The sequence below is a fragment of the Rhinoraja longicauda genome, chromosome 2, assembly GCF_053455715.1.
Source record: "Rhinoraja longicauda isolate Sanriku21f chromosome 2, sRhiLon1.1, whole genome shotgun sequence".
Lineage (NCBI taxonomy): Eukaryota > Metazoa > Chordata > Chondrichthyes > Rajiformes > Arhynchobatidae > Rhinoraja > Rhinoraja longicauda.
The window spans coordinates 2,444,255-2,458,614 of NC_135954.1; the positions used below are offsets into that span (position 1 = coordinate 2,444,255).

General features: G+C 50.5%; 1 protein-coding gene across 1 annotated transcript in view; it reads right to left on the reverse strand.

Moving 5' to 3' along the window:
- LOC144601648 (coagulation factor XIII A chain-like) overlaps positions 1-13,985 on the reverse strand; it is a 60,944-nt gene extending 46,959 nt beyond the window's left edge. The window contains exons 1-2 of the mRNA XM_078413884.1: positions 13,810-13,985; positions 2,248-2,436 (exon numbers count right to left, since the gene is read on the reverse strand). Of these exons, the coding sequence (XP_078270010.1) occupies positions 2,248-2,436; positions 13,810-13,972 (352 nt within the window). The 5' untranslated portion in view covers positions 13,973-13,985. The remainder of the gene's footprint in view (positions 1-2,247; positions 2,437-13,809) is intronic.
- Positions 13,986-14,360: the final 375 nt, after the last annotated feature.

A 14,360-nucleotide genomic window follows, 5' to 3' on the forward strand; every position in this document is an offset into this window, starting at 1 on the left:
GCCATGATCACAATGAATGGCGGTGCTGGCTCGAAGGGCCAAATGGCCTCCTACTGCACCTATTTTCTATATTTCTTTGAATAACCTAATTCTGCTCCTATCACTAAGGAACATTATTGACTACCCTCTGTCGAAAGAGGCCATCTGTTTGGATAGCATGCAAAACAAAGCTGTTCACTGTACCTCAGGGCACCTGCCAAGAAATAAGTCTGAACCTCAACCTATCAGTCACCAGCTGCTGGGGTTGCCGACTGTCCCGTATTAACCGGGACATCCCGTATTTTGGGCTAAATTGGTTTGTCCCGTACGGGACCGCCCTTGTCCTGTATTAGGCCCGGGGAATGCTGTAGGCCCGGACACTGTAGGCCCGGACACTGTAGGCCTGGACACTGTAGGCCCGGACACTGTAGGCCCGGACTGTGTAGGCCCGGACTGTGTAGGCCCGGACTGTGTAGGCCCGGACTGTGTAGGCCCGGATGGACACTGTAGGCCCGGACTGTGGAGGCCCGGACACTTTAGGCCCGGAGGCCCAGGCGCCACCTGACGGAGGTTGCCTAGCAACCCGCCTCCCGGCCCGGGCGGCCGCCATTGGTGGAGCGGGAGCACGTGGCCGCTGGCTGGGTGAGGTTACGTGGGGCGCGGGGCGGTGACATCACCTTGTCCTGTGTTTGGGAGTGAGGTAGTTGACAATCCCTGCCTGCTGCCGCCTTTTCTATGCTCCGTTCCCCCACTGTTTGTCTCAGTTTTTCTTTTCCAATGATCCGATTCCAAGTCCTTATGTCGTTGCAACCTGCTGAGCGTTTTGGAATCAGTGACACATCTTCTCTGATTGAACCTAATTATGTTGTGCAGGCTCACAGTTAGAGAACTCTCTGTCTGTTCAAGGTGAAGGGGAAAGATTTAATGGGAATGTGAAGGGGTATCTTTCTCACACAGAGGGTGGTGGGTGTATGGAACAAGGTGCCAGAGGAGGTAGTTGAGGCTGGGACTATCCCAACGTTTAAGAAACAGTTGAACAGGTACATGGATAGGACAGGTTTGGAGGGATATGGACCAAGGGCAGGCAGGTGGGACTAGTGTAGCTGGGAGATGTTGGCCGGTGTGGGAGAGTTGGGCCGAAGGGCCTGTTTCCACACTGTGTCACTCTGTGATTCTATATTGTTCTGCTCGCCCCCATTACAAGAATGATTTGGAGGCTTTGAAAAGAGGGCAGAGGAGGTTTACCAGAATGCTGTGTCTGTGTGTGTGACCCTGTGTGTGTCTGTGTGTGTGTGTGTCTGTGTGTCTCTGTGTTTCTCTGTGTTTGTGTGTCTGTGTGTGTGTGTGCGTGTGTGTGTGTGGGGGGTGTGTGTGTGTGGGGGGTGTGTGTGGGGGGGGGGGTGTGTGTGTGTGTGTGTGTGTGTGTGTGTGTGGGGTGTGTGTGTGTGGTTTGTGTGGGGTGTGTGTGTGTGTGTGTGTGTGTGTGGGTGTGTGGGGTGTGTGTGTGTGTGTGTGTGGTGTGTGGTGTGTGTGTGTGGTGTGTGTGTGGGGTGTGTTGTGTGTGTGTGTGTGTGGGGTGTGTGTGTGGGGGGGGGGTGTGTGTGTGTGTGTGTGTGTGTGTGTGTGTGGGGTGTGTGTGTGTGGTTTGTGTGGGGTGTGTGTGTGTGTGTGTGGTGTGTGTGGGTGTGTGGGGTGTGTGTGTGTGTGTGTGTGGTGTGTGGTGTGTGTGTGTGGTGTGTGTGTGGGGTGTGTGGTGTGTGTGTGTGTGTGGGGTGTGTGTGTGGGGGGGGGGTGTGTGTGGGTGTGTGGGATGTGTGGGGTGTGTGTGTGTGTGTGTGTGTGTGTGTGTGTGTGGGGTGTGTGTGTGTGTGTGTGGGGTGTGTGGGGTGTGTGTGTGTGTGTGTGTGTGTGTGTGTGTGTGTGTGTGTGTGTGTGTGGGGTGTGTGGGGTGTGTGTGTGTGTGTGTGTGTGTGTGTGTGTGTGTGTGTGTGTGTGTGTGTGTGTGTGTGTGTGTGTGTGTGTGTGTGTGTGTGTGTGTGTGTGTGTGTGTGTGTGTGGGGTGTGTGGGGTGTGTGTGTGTGTGTGTGTGTGTGTGTGTGTGTGTGTGTGTGTGTGTGTGTGTGTGTGTGTGTGTGTGTGTGTGTGTGTGTGTGTGTGGGGTGTGTGTGTGTGTGTCTGTGTGTGTCTGTGTGTGTGTGTGTGTCTGTGTGTGTGTGTGTGTGTGTGTGTGTGTGTGTGTGTGTGTGTGTGTGTGTGTGAGGTTCTCACCAATGAGCAGTTCGAGCCACAGCTTGTCCTTTTGTGGGTTGTAGGGGCGGTTGAGGGTGATGGACGTCTGGAAGGCTTGCCCGCGTCTCACCACCAGGTTATTGATGTCGTAGAACTGTGTGTGATGCTGTGTCTTGTTCACATCGTCCGGCCTGGTATACAACTCCACGCCCCACACCTCCAGAAACCCTGAAACCACAGAAACGGCCAGGCACGGCTCACAGCAACTTGCACAACACCATGCAGGTAAACGTCAGTCTGAAGAAGGGTCTCGACCCAAAACGTTACCCATTCCCTCTCTCCTAGATGCTGCCTGACCCACTGAGTTACTCCAGCACTCTGTGAAACGTCACCTATCCATGTTCTCCACAGATGCTGCCTGACCCGCTGAGTTACTCCAGCACTCTGTGAAGCGTCACCTATCCATGTTCTCAGCGGGTCAGGCAGCATCTGTGGAGAACATGGATAGGTGACATTTCACAGAGTGCTGCAGTAACTCAGCAGCTCTGAGTCTCAGTCTGTGGTATCTCAGTGCGAAGAAGGGACCCAATGTGAAATACGCTGTATGAATCTACGGCACAGATGTTGTACAGAAGCCAAACGGCTGGGGTGCGCCCTTTGTGTAAAAAAGTTACCCCTCAGATTCCTATTAAATCTTTCCCCCTTCACCTTGAACCTATGTCCTCTGGTCATAGGCAGGAAATGGTGTTGGGTAGACTGATGGGACTGAAGGCTGATAAATCCCCAGGGCCTGATGGTCTGCATCCCAGGGTACTTAAGGAGGTGGCTCTAGAAATAGTGGACGCATTGGTGATCATTTTCCAATGTTCTATAGATTCCGGGTCAGTTCCTGTGGAATGGAGGGTAGCTAATGTTGTCCCACTAGCTAATCTTCTGGAATTCTTTGAGGATGTAACTAGGAAAATTGACAGGGGAGAGCCGGTGGATGTGGTGTACCTCGACTTTCAGAAAGCCTTCGACAAGGTCCCACATAGGAGATTAGTGGGCAAAATTAGAGCACATGGTATTGGAGGTAGGGTACTGACATGGATAGAAAATTGGTTGACACTCAGAAAGCAAAGAGTGGGGATAAATGGGTCCCTTTCAGAATGGCAGACAGTGACTAGTGGGGTACCAGTCATTAATGTATGTTGTAAATAGCTGCGGTCCCAGCATCGAGCATCGATGCTGGGACCGCAGCTATTTACAGTATACATTAATGACTTGGATGAAGGGATTAAAAGTACCATTAGCAAATTTGCAGATAATACAAAGCTGGGTGGTAGTGTGAACTGTGAGGAAGATGCTATGAGGTTGCAGGGTGAATTGGACAGGTTGTGTGAGTGGGCGGATGCATGGCAGATGCAGTTTAATGTGGGTAAGTGTGAGGTTATCCACTTTGGTGGTAAGAATAGGAAGACAGATTATTATCTGAATGGTGTCAAGTTAGGAAAAGGGGACGTACAACGAGATCTGGGTGTCCTAGTGCATCAGTCACTGAAAGGAAGCATGCAGGTACAGCAGGCAGTGAAGAAAGCCAATGGAATGTTGGCCTTCATAACAAGAGGAGTTGAGTATCGGAGCAAAGAGGTCCTTCTGCAGTTGTACAGGGCCCTAGTGAGACCGCACCTGGAGTACTGTGTGCAGTTTTGGTCTCCAAATTTGAGGAAGGATATTCTTGCTATTGAGGGCGTGCAGCGTAGGTTTACTAGGTTAATTCCCGGAATGGCGGGACTGTCATATGTTGAAAGAGAGCGACTAGGCTTGTATACACTGGAATTTAGACGGATGAGAGGGGATCCGTATAAGATTATTAAGGGGTTGGATTATTAAGAGGCAGGAAACATGTTCCAATGTTGGGGGAGTCCAGAACCAGGGGCCACAGTTTAAGAATAAGGGGTAGGCCATTTTGAACTGAGATGAGGAAAAACTTTTTCAGTCAGAGAGTTGTGAATCTGTGGAATTCTCTGCCTCAGAAGGCAGTGGATGTCAATTCCCTGCATGCATTCAAGAGAGAGCTAGATAGAGCTCTTAAGGATAGCGGAGTCAGGGGGTATGGGGAGAAGGCAGGAACGGGGTACTGATTGAGAATGATCAGCCATGATCACATTGAATGGTGGTGGTGGCTCGAAGGGCCGAATGGCCTCCTCCTGCACCTATTGTCTATTGTCTATTGGTCCTCGATTCCCCTACTCTGGGCAAGAGACTCTGTGCATCTACCCGATCTATTCCTCTGATGATTTTATATACCTCTATAAGATCACCCCTCATCCTCCTGCGCTCCATGGAATAGAGACCCAGCCTATTCAACCTCTCCCTGTAGCTCACAAGGCAGTCACGGTGGCGCAGCGGTAGAGTTGCTGCCTTACAGCGAATGCAGCGCCGGAGACCCGGGTTCCATCCCGACTACGGGCGCCGTCTGTACGGAGTTTGTACGTTCTCCCCGTGACCTGTGTGGGTTTTCTCCGAGATCTTCGGTTTCCTCCCACACTCCAAAGATGTGCAGGTTTGTAGGTAAATTGGCTGGGCAAATGTAATCATTGTCCCTAGTGGGTGTAGGATAGTGTTAGTGTGTGGGGATCACTCGTCGGCGCGGACCTGGTGGGCCGAAGGGCCTGTTTCCGCCCTGTATCTCCGCATCTCTAAACTCACACCCTCTAGTCCTGGCAACATCCTCGTAAATCTTCCCTGCGCCCTTTCCAGCTTGACGATATCTTTCCTGTAACACGGTGCCCAGAACTGAACAAAATACTCTACATGTGGTCCCACCAACGTCTTACACAACTGCGACACGACTTCTCCATGTGCTAAACATCACAGCACACAGACTTCTCGCTTGCCTTTGTACTTTATCCAGACGCGACATTGGCTCACAGAAACCTGGATGTTTTTGCCAAATGCAACGATGCTTCAAAGCATCACACATAATCTCACATTACCCAAGGCTTTGAACTGAGACTTGACAACATGGGCCGGCTCTGGAGACTGTCCGGAGAATGATCCAGGAAACGATTGACAATAGACACTAGGTGCAGGAGGAGGCCATTCGGCCCTTCCAGCCAGCACCGCCATTCATTGTGATCATGGCTGATCATCCACAATCAGTAACCTGTGCCTGCCTTCTCCCCATACCCCTTGATTCCACTAGCCCCTAGAGCTCTATCTAAATCTCTTAAATCCATCCAGTGAATCGGCCTCCACTGCCCTCTGTGTCAGAGAATTCCACAAATTCACAACTCTCTGGGTGAAAATTTATTTTTCTCATCTCATTTTTCCCTCCCTCGTGACCTGCGTGGGTTTTCTCCGGGCGCTCCGGTTTCCTCCTACGCTCCAAAGACGTGCAGGTTTGCAGGTTAATTGGCTTCGGTGGAATTGTAAACTGTACATAGTGTGTGTTGGATACATATCCTAACTCCAACCCGAATAATGATTATTATTAGGATAATCAGTGTCAGAGTGAGTGAGGCCCAGCGCAAATTGGAGGAACAGCACCTCATATTTCACTTGGGCAGTTTACACCCCAGCGGTATCAACATTGACAATAGACAATAGACAATAGGTGCAGGAGGAGGCCATTCGGCCCTTCGAGCCAGCATCGCCATTCAATGTGATCATGGCTGATCATTCTCAATCAATGATTTCTCTAACTTCAGATAGCCCCTGCTTTCCCTTTCTTTCCCCTCCCCCTTCCCAGTTCTCCCACGAGTTTTCCATTCTCTTACCACATCCTATCTTTGTCCCACCCCCCCTGACATCAGTCTGAAGAAGGGTCTCGACCCGAAACGTCACCTATCCATGTTCTCCACAGATGCTGCCTGACCCGCTGAGTTACTCCAGCACTCTGTGAAACGTCACCTATCCACGTTCTCCACAGATGGTGCCTGACCCGCTGAGTTACTCCAGCACTCTGTGAAACGTCACCTATCCACGTTCTCCACAGATGCTGCCTGACCCGCTGAGTTACTCTAGCACTCTGTGAAACGTCACCTATCCATGTTCTCCAGAGATGCTGCCTGACCCGCTGAGTTACTCCGGCACTCTGTGAAACGTCACCTATCCATGTTCTCCACAGATGCTGCCTGACCCGCTGAGTTACTCCAGCATTTTGTGATACCTTCGGTTATTAGGATAATGCTAGTGTACGGGGTGATGTCAGGAGCTAGCAATCTCCACATTGAGTTTTGTTTGGGCCTAGGCTTTGCCCTGAGGATAGCGGAGTCAGGGGGTATGGGGAGAAGGCAGGAACGGGGTACTGATTGAGAATGATCAGCCATGATCACATTGAATGGTGGTGCTGGCTCGAAGGGCCGAATGGCCTACTCCTGCATCTATTGTCTATTGAACCAAAGTACTCGGAGAAAACCCACGCAGAAGAACGTGCAAACTCTGTACAGACAGCACCCGTAGTCAGGATTGAACCCAGGTCTCTGGCGCTGTAAGTGCTGTGAGGTGGCAACTCTACCGCTGTGCCACCGTGCCACCGGTTGGTGAGAGGACGGTTCAGTTGCCTGATAACAGCCGGGAAGAAACTGTCCCTGAATCTGGAGGTGTGCGTTTTCACACTTCTGTACCTCTTGCCTGATGGGAGAGGGGAGAAGAGGGAGTGACCGGGGTGAGACTGGTCCTTGATCGTGCTGCTGGCCTTGCCGAGGCAGCGTGAGGTGTAGATGGAGTCAGTGGAAGGGAGGTTGGTTTGTGTGATGGTCTGGGCTGCGTCCACAATTCCCTGCAATTTCTTGCGGTCTTGGATGGAGCTGTTCCCAAACCAAGCTGTGATGCATCCTGATAAAGTGCTTTCTACGGGGCAATAGATCAATAGATATTGTGGGGGGGAGGGGGGACCTCATTGAAACTTGCCAAATAGTGAGCGGCCTGGATAGAGTGGTTGTGGAGAGGATGTTTCCACTAGTGGGAGAGTCTAGGACCAGAGGGCACAGCCTCAGAATTAAAGGAAGGTCTTTAAAAAGGAGGTGAGGAAGAATTTCTTTAGTCAGAGGGTGGTGAATCTGTGGGATTCTTTGCCACAGACGGCTGTGGAGGCCAAGTCAGTGGATATTTTTAAGGCAGAGATAGATAGATTCTTGATCAGTACGAGAGTCAGGGGTTATGGGGAGAAGGCAGGAGAATGGGGTTAGGAGGGAGAGATAGATCAGCCATGATTGAATGGTGGAGTAGACTTGATGGGCCGAGTGGCCTGATTCTGCTCCTATCACATTGATTATGAGCACTGGCCCAAATCTTGGATGGTTTTCATTTGTAAACATGGCAGTGTTTTTGATCAGACTGCTATTGGGATGCTGTTGTGAATTTATAATTCAACTAAATGTTTGCAGATGCAAGAATCAAATAAAAATAACCAATTGGCATGGGACGTTGGAATCCTTTGATGTGGCTCATGAAAGATGCATTTCTGCCTGGATAAAGCTTTACTGACGTCAATATTCTTTTCTTTCTAAACATATTTTCCATCAGGTTTCATCAAGGATGAGAGGGGATCTTACAGAGACGTTTAAAAATTATAAAAGGACTGGACAAGCTAGATGCAGGAAAAATGTTCCCAATGTTGGGGGAGTCCAGAACCAGGGGCCACAGTCTAAGAATAAAGGGGAGGCCATTTAAAACTGAGGTGAGAAAGAAACTTTTTCACCCAGAGAATTTTGTTGTGAATTTGTGGAATTCTCTGCCACAGAGGGCAGTGGAGGCCAATTCACTGGATGGATTTAAAAGAGAGTTAGATAGAGCTCTAGGGGCTGGTAGAATCAAGGGATATGGGGAGAAGGCAGGCACGGGTTACTGATTGTGGATGATCAGCCATGATCACATTGAATGGCGGTGCTGGCTCGAAGGGCCAAATGGCCTCCTCCTGCACCTATTTTCTATGTTTCTATCTAAAGTTGATGAGTTACTTGCTGTGCTGGAATCTATGAATGGAAAAACAATTAATCTTAGATAAAATTATTTAAGTGCTGCCTGCCTTGAAATGAAATTAATTTTGATGAGACATTTTTTGTCATTAGCCTTGGACTTCCAGCAGTTCTCATGGCACAGAGTGCTGGAGTAACTCGTGATGCTGTCTGACCCGCTGAGTTACTCCAGCACTCTGTGAAACGTCACCTATCCATGTTCTCCACAGATGCTGCCTGACCCGCTGAGTTACTCCAGCACTCTGTGAAACATCACCTATCCATGTTCTCCACAGATGCTGCCTGACCCGCTGAGTTACTCCAGCACGCTGTGTGTCTATCTTCGGTTGATTATGGAGAGTCAGCATGGTTTTATGACAGGCTGTGGGCGAAGCCTTGATGCTGAATATAAACCATGCGGATTAACAAGGAAAACCCTGAGGCACTTTAACTGGCCCGGATAGAGTGGATGTGGAGAGGATGTTTCCACTAGTGGGAGAGTCTAGGACCAGAGGGCACAGCCTCAGAGTTAACGGCCATTTATTTAGGAAGGAGATGAGGACAAATTTCTTTGGGCGGCACGGTGGCGCAGCGGTAGAGTTGCTGCCTCACGGCGCCAGAGACCCGGGTTCCATCCCCACTACGGGTGCTGTCTGTACAGAGTTTGTACGTTCTCCCCGTGACCTGCGTGGGTTTTCTCCAGGATCTTCGCTTTCCTCCCACACTCCAAAGACGTGCAGGTTTGTAGATTAATTGGCTTGGTATGAGTGTAAATTGTCCCTAGTGTGTGTGGGATAGTGTTAGTGTGCGGGGATCGCTGGTCGGCGCGGACTTGATGGGCCGAAGGGCCTGTTTCCTAGCTGTATCTCTAAACTAAAGTAGTCAGAGGGTGGTGAATCTGTGGAATTCATTGCCACAGACGGCTGTGGAGGCCAAGTCAGTGGATATTTTTAAACAGAGATAGATAGATTCTTGATTAGTACAGGTGCTAATCAAGAATCGAGAGCAAAATTGAACTCTCTCTGGAAAACATCCGTAGTCCAGATCTGCTGATGCCTCTGGCTGCAGGTGTGACAAGTGTATCCAGGTACAGCTCCTGAAGGACCGTGTTGGAGAACTGGTGAAGCAAGTGGATGACCTCAGGTCCGTCCGAGAAACTGAGTAGTTCCTGGACAAGTCCTACAGTGAGATTGTTACACCGAAGGTACTGGAAGGGAGAAGGTGGGTGGTGGTGAGAAAGGGAAGGAAACATGGAGTGTAAGGGTCCCCGGGTGTTGTGCCTCTTGAGACCAGGTTCACCCACTTGGAAGCTGTTGGGGAAGAAGATGTTGCCACACTGAGCGGCCACTGGCCTGCGAAGCAGAACGTGCTGCTGAGCCAAAACCAAAGAGGCCGACGTCAGGCAGCACAGTGGTAGTAGGAGACTCCATTGTGAGAGGTACGGACAGGGGTTTCTGCGGCAACAGGCTGGGATGGCAAGACTTTCATATGAAGAAAGACTGGATAGACTCGGCTTGTACTCGCTGGAATTTAGAAGACTGAGGGGGGATCTTATAGAAACTTACAAAATTCTTAAGGGGTTGGAGAGGCTAGATGCAGGAAGATTGTTCCCGATGTTGGGGAAGTCCAGAACAAGGGGTCACAGTTTAAGGATAAGGGGGAAGTCTTTTAGGACCGAGATGAGAAAGTTATCTCCGGTTTGCTTCCAGTTCCTCGTGCTGGCGAGGGCAGGAACAGGGAGATACAGGACCTGAATGTGTGGCTGAGGAGCTGGTGCAGGGGGCAGGGATTTAGATTCTTAGACCACTGAGATCTGTTTTGGGGTAAGGGGGAATTGTACAAAAGGGACGGATTGCACCTTAACAGGTGGGGGACCAGCATTCTGGTGGGCAGGTTTGCCACTGCTACACGGGTGGTTTAAACTAAATAAGGGGGGGGGGTGTTAAATTGGATAGTCAAGGATGGAGTTAAAGGGAAAGAGAGTAAAGGGATAGTTAATGACCCCAGAATTAACGGGAAAGAAAACCCAGTTTAAGAATAAGGGGTAGGCCATTTAGAACTGAGATGAGAAAAAACTTTTTCAGTCAGAGAGTTGTGAATCTGTGGAATTCTCTGGCAGTGGAGGCCAATTCTCTGAATGCATTCAAGAGAGAGCTAGATAGAGCTCTTAAGGATAGTGGAGTCAGGGGGTATGGGGAGAAGGCAGGATCGGGGTACTGATTGAGAATGATCAGCCATAATCACATGGCTCGAAGAGCCGTATGGTCTACTCCTGCACCTATGGTCTATTGTCTATCTAAATCCATCCAGTGAATTGGCCTCCACTGCCTTCTGTGGCAGAGAATCCCACAGATTCACAACTCTCTGGGTGGAAAAGTTTTTTTCTCACCTCAGTTTTAAATAACAATAACAATAAACTAAATGAACCTATGGCTTCATTCTACTCGTTTTCTTGGAGTATTGATTTAACTTCTCCTGCAGAAACCAGCAGTTTGATAGATTATAATTTGGCAAGGGGATTGATTTTGGGTCTGGAGTGCCTGGAGATGTATCACAGAAACTTTACATTTGCGAATAACCTTCTCAGCCGCTGTGTTAACAGCAAGAGCTACAATTCCAATTGGAAGCATTTACGTCTCGCCCTCCAACGGGCAGTTTTCTTGAATCTGTCAAACTGTCGAGAGCCTAATCAATAAACCTCCTTGCTCAATGGCATTCCACAAAGTCAGCGTGTTCCCAATCTACCGGACATCAATATTCATCAATACCGATATTCATCACCATAATGGACTCCCACGTCGTAGTTAAACGCCCAAAAACCACATAGTCAGGATAGTGCACACTAATTATTCACCAAAGACAGACACAGAGTGCTGGAGTAACTCAGCGGGTCAGGCAGCATCTGTGGAGAACATGGATAGGTGACGTTTCACAGAGTGCTGGAGTAACTCAGCGGGTCAGGCAGCATCTCTGGAAAGAAGGAATGGGTGACGTTTCAGGTCGAGACCCTTCTTCAGACTGATGTCAGGGGAGGGGGCGGGACAGAGATGGGATGTAGTCGGAGACAGGAAGACTGGTGGTAGAACTGGGAAGGGCTTTAATTGTAATTTATTAGATTAAACGCAACCAAGATCCCCCCAACGATGCAGGGGCTTGATTGCCCCGACACGGAGGGCCCAAACGCTGCCGGCTACGGGAGCCAAGATCGTCCCGTCAACGGAAGGTTCGAGGCCCCCGACCGCTGGTGGACAAAGAAGGGAAGAGATTGAACTTTTCTTCACCTTCCATCACAGTGAGGAATGTGGAGGAGTCACTGTGGTGGATATTCATGTTCAAATGTATTTTGTGTGCTCTGTTGCTTTTAATAGGTACCAGCTGGATGTGAACCCGTTGGGCCCAAACTTCTCCTGCAGGCCCGGCGGCCCTCCCCCAACTGACGACACTCACCCCCTCCACCCCCCCCTCAAAACTCTCCCGGTGTGGGTGAGGAAAGGGGAGAGGGAGCCACTCACCCCGGCCCCAGCTGGCCATCAGCAGGAGAGCTCTCCTCACAACCCCCCCCCCCTCATTGGCCGCCACTCTCGTCACTCGGGCGGGTTCGCCCCTCCCCCCGCCCGAGCGGCGGCCCTCCCCCAACTGACAACACTCACCCACTCAACCCCCCCTCAAAACTCCCCCGGGCTGAGGGCGGGCGAGGAAATGGGAGAGGGGGCCACTCACCCGGCCCCGGGCGAACAGCAGCAGGAGAGCTCTACTCAAACCCCCCCACCACTCATTGGCCGCCACTCCCGTCACTCGGGGGTCCCCCCCCCTCCCCCTACGAGCGGCGACCCTCCCCCAACTGTGCCCGGGCATATCCGGCGGCCATCTTATGTAAGTATCAGATCAACGGGCCCCAACTGCGAAGGCGAGGACCAATTGGGTTCTCTTTGTGACATCGAACACGGCAGATGGAATTGGGATTTGTAAAGTTTAACAAGTGAAAGACGTTTAAAATATAACAACCATTTGAACCCCAGGACAACGATGATTCAGGTGGTGCTAAAATTGTTGCGCTAATTTGTACCGTTTTGGCTGTATTTCGGAAACGTAGTAAAATTCAATATATATATATGCATATATGTACACTTATATACAGCGATCAGCCAAAACAGCATGACCCGATGAGCCAAAACATTATGCCCACCTGCCTAATATGCTGTTGGTCCTCCGTGTGCAGCCCCATACGCAGCAGGGTGCGATGCACTGTGTATTGTGACACATTCCTCCCGTGACCACCATTAACATTTTCTGTGACTTGTGCCACAGTCGACCTTCTGTCGGTTCGGACCAGACGGGATAGCCTTCGTTGCCCTCGCGCATCGATGAGCCTTGGGCGCCCAACACCCTGCCTGTCGCCGGTTTGTGGTTTGTCCCTCCTCGGACCACTGTCGGTCGGTACTCACCACTGCTGACCGGGAGCACCCCACAAGCCTTGCCGTTTCACAGATGCTCTGACCCAGTCGTCTGGCCAGAACAATTTGGCCCTTGTCAAAGTCACTCAGGTCTTTACTCCTGCCCATTTCTCCTGCATCCAACACATCAACTTCAAGAACTGACTGTTCACTTGCTGCCTAATATATCCCACCCCTTGACAGGTGCCATTGTAACAAGATAATCAATGTTATTCACTTCACCTGTCAGTGGTCATAATGTTTTGGCTGATCGGTGTATAGAGGCATATACAATATGAGAGTTTTAGTAATATATAGATGACAAAGAAACATAGAAAATAGGTGCAGGAGGAGGCCATTCGGCCCTTCCAACCATTCATTGTGATCATGGATGATCATCCACAATCAGTAACCCGTGCCTGCCTTCTCCCCATATCCCTTGATTCCGCTAGCCCCTAGAGCTCTACCTAACTCTCTCTTAAATTCATCCAGTGAATTGGCCTCCACTGCCCTCTGTGGCAGAGAATCCCAAGAATTCACAACTCTGGGTGAAAAAGTTTCTTCTCACCTCAGTTTTAAATGGCCTCCCCTTTATTCTTAGACTATGTGGCCCCTGGTTCTGGACTCCCCCAACATTGGGAACATGTTTCCTGCCTCTAACATGTCCAACCCCTTAATAATCTTATACGTTTCGATAAGATCCCCTCTCATCCTTCTAAATTCCAGTGTATACAAGCCTAGTCGCTCCAGCCTTTCAACATATGACAGTCCCACCATTCCGGGAATTAACCTGGTAAACCTACGCTGCGCGCCCTCAATAGCAAGAATATCCTTCCTCAAATTTGGAGACCAAAACTGCACACAGTACTCCAGGTGTGGTCTCACTAGGGCCCTGTACATCTGCGGAAGGACCTCTTTGCTCCTGTACTCAACTCCTCTTCTTATGAAGGCCAACATTCCATTGGCTTTCTTCACTGCCTGCTGTACCTGCATGCTTCCTTTCAGTGACTGATGCACTAGGACACCCAGATCTCGTTGTACGTCCCCTGTTCCTAACTTGACACCATTCAGATAATAATCTGCAGAAGGACCTCTTTGCTCCTGTACTCAACTCCTCTTGTGATGAAGGCCAACTCCTCTTGTGCCGTTGGCTTTCTCCACTGCCTGCTGATTATCGTTAAGCTCTGGCGGTCAGTACAATGATGAGCATGGTGGGCGGTCTCTACCTTGCAGGTTGGGCGGGGATCTGGGCGTCAGGCCGAAGTACTGGAAGTCGGGGACAGGATTCTCCTCGGCGTTGTTGTTGTCGGAGGGAGTGGAACTGCGGCCCACGTGGGAAGCCGAGGCCCTGCTCTTGGGGGCCGAGTCCCCTCCTTCAGTGTCCGCCATCTCTGCCCTGCAAACCCTGCCGAGACACAAAGCAAACGCCCGTCACGCATCGCAGCCACGGTGGCACAGCGGTAGAGTTATGGACAATGGGCAATGGGCAATGGGCAATGGGCAATGGGCAATGGGCAATGGGCAATGACAATGGGCAATGTCAATGGGCAATGGGCAATGAACAATGGGCAATGGGCAATGGGCAATGGGCAATGGGCAATGTCAATGGGCACTGGGCAATGACAATGGGCAATGGGCAATGGGCAATGGGCAATGAACAATGGGCAATGGGCAATGGGCAATGGGCAATGTCAATGGGCAATGGGCAATGAACAATGGGCAATGGGCAATGAACAATGGGCAATGGGCAATGGGCAATGGGCAATGTCAATGGGCA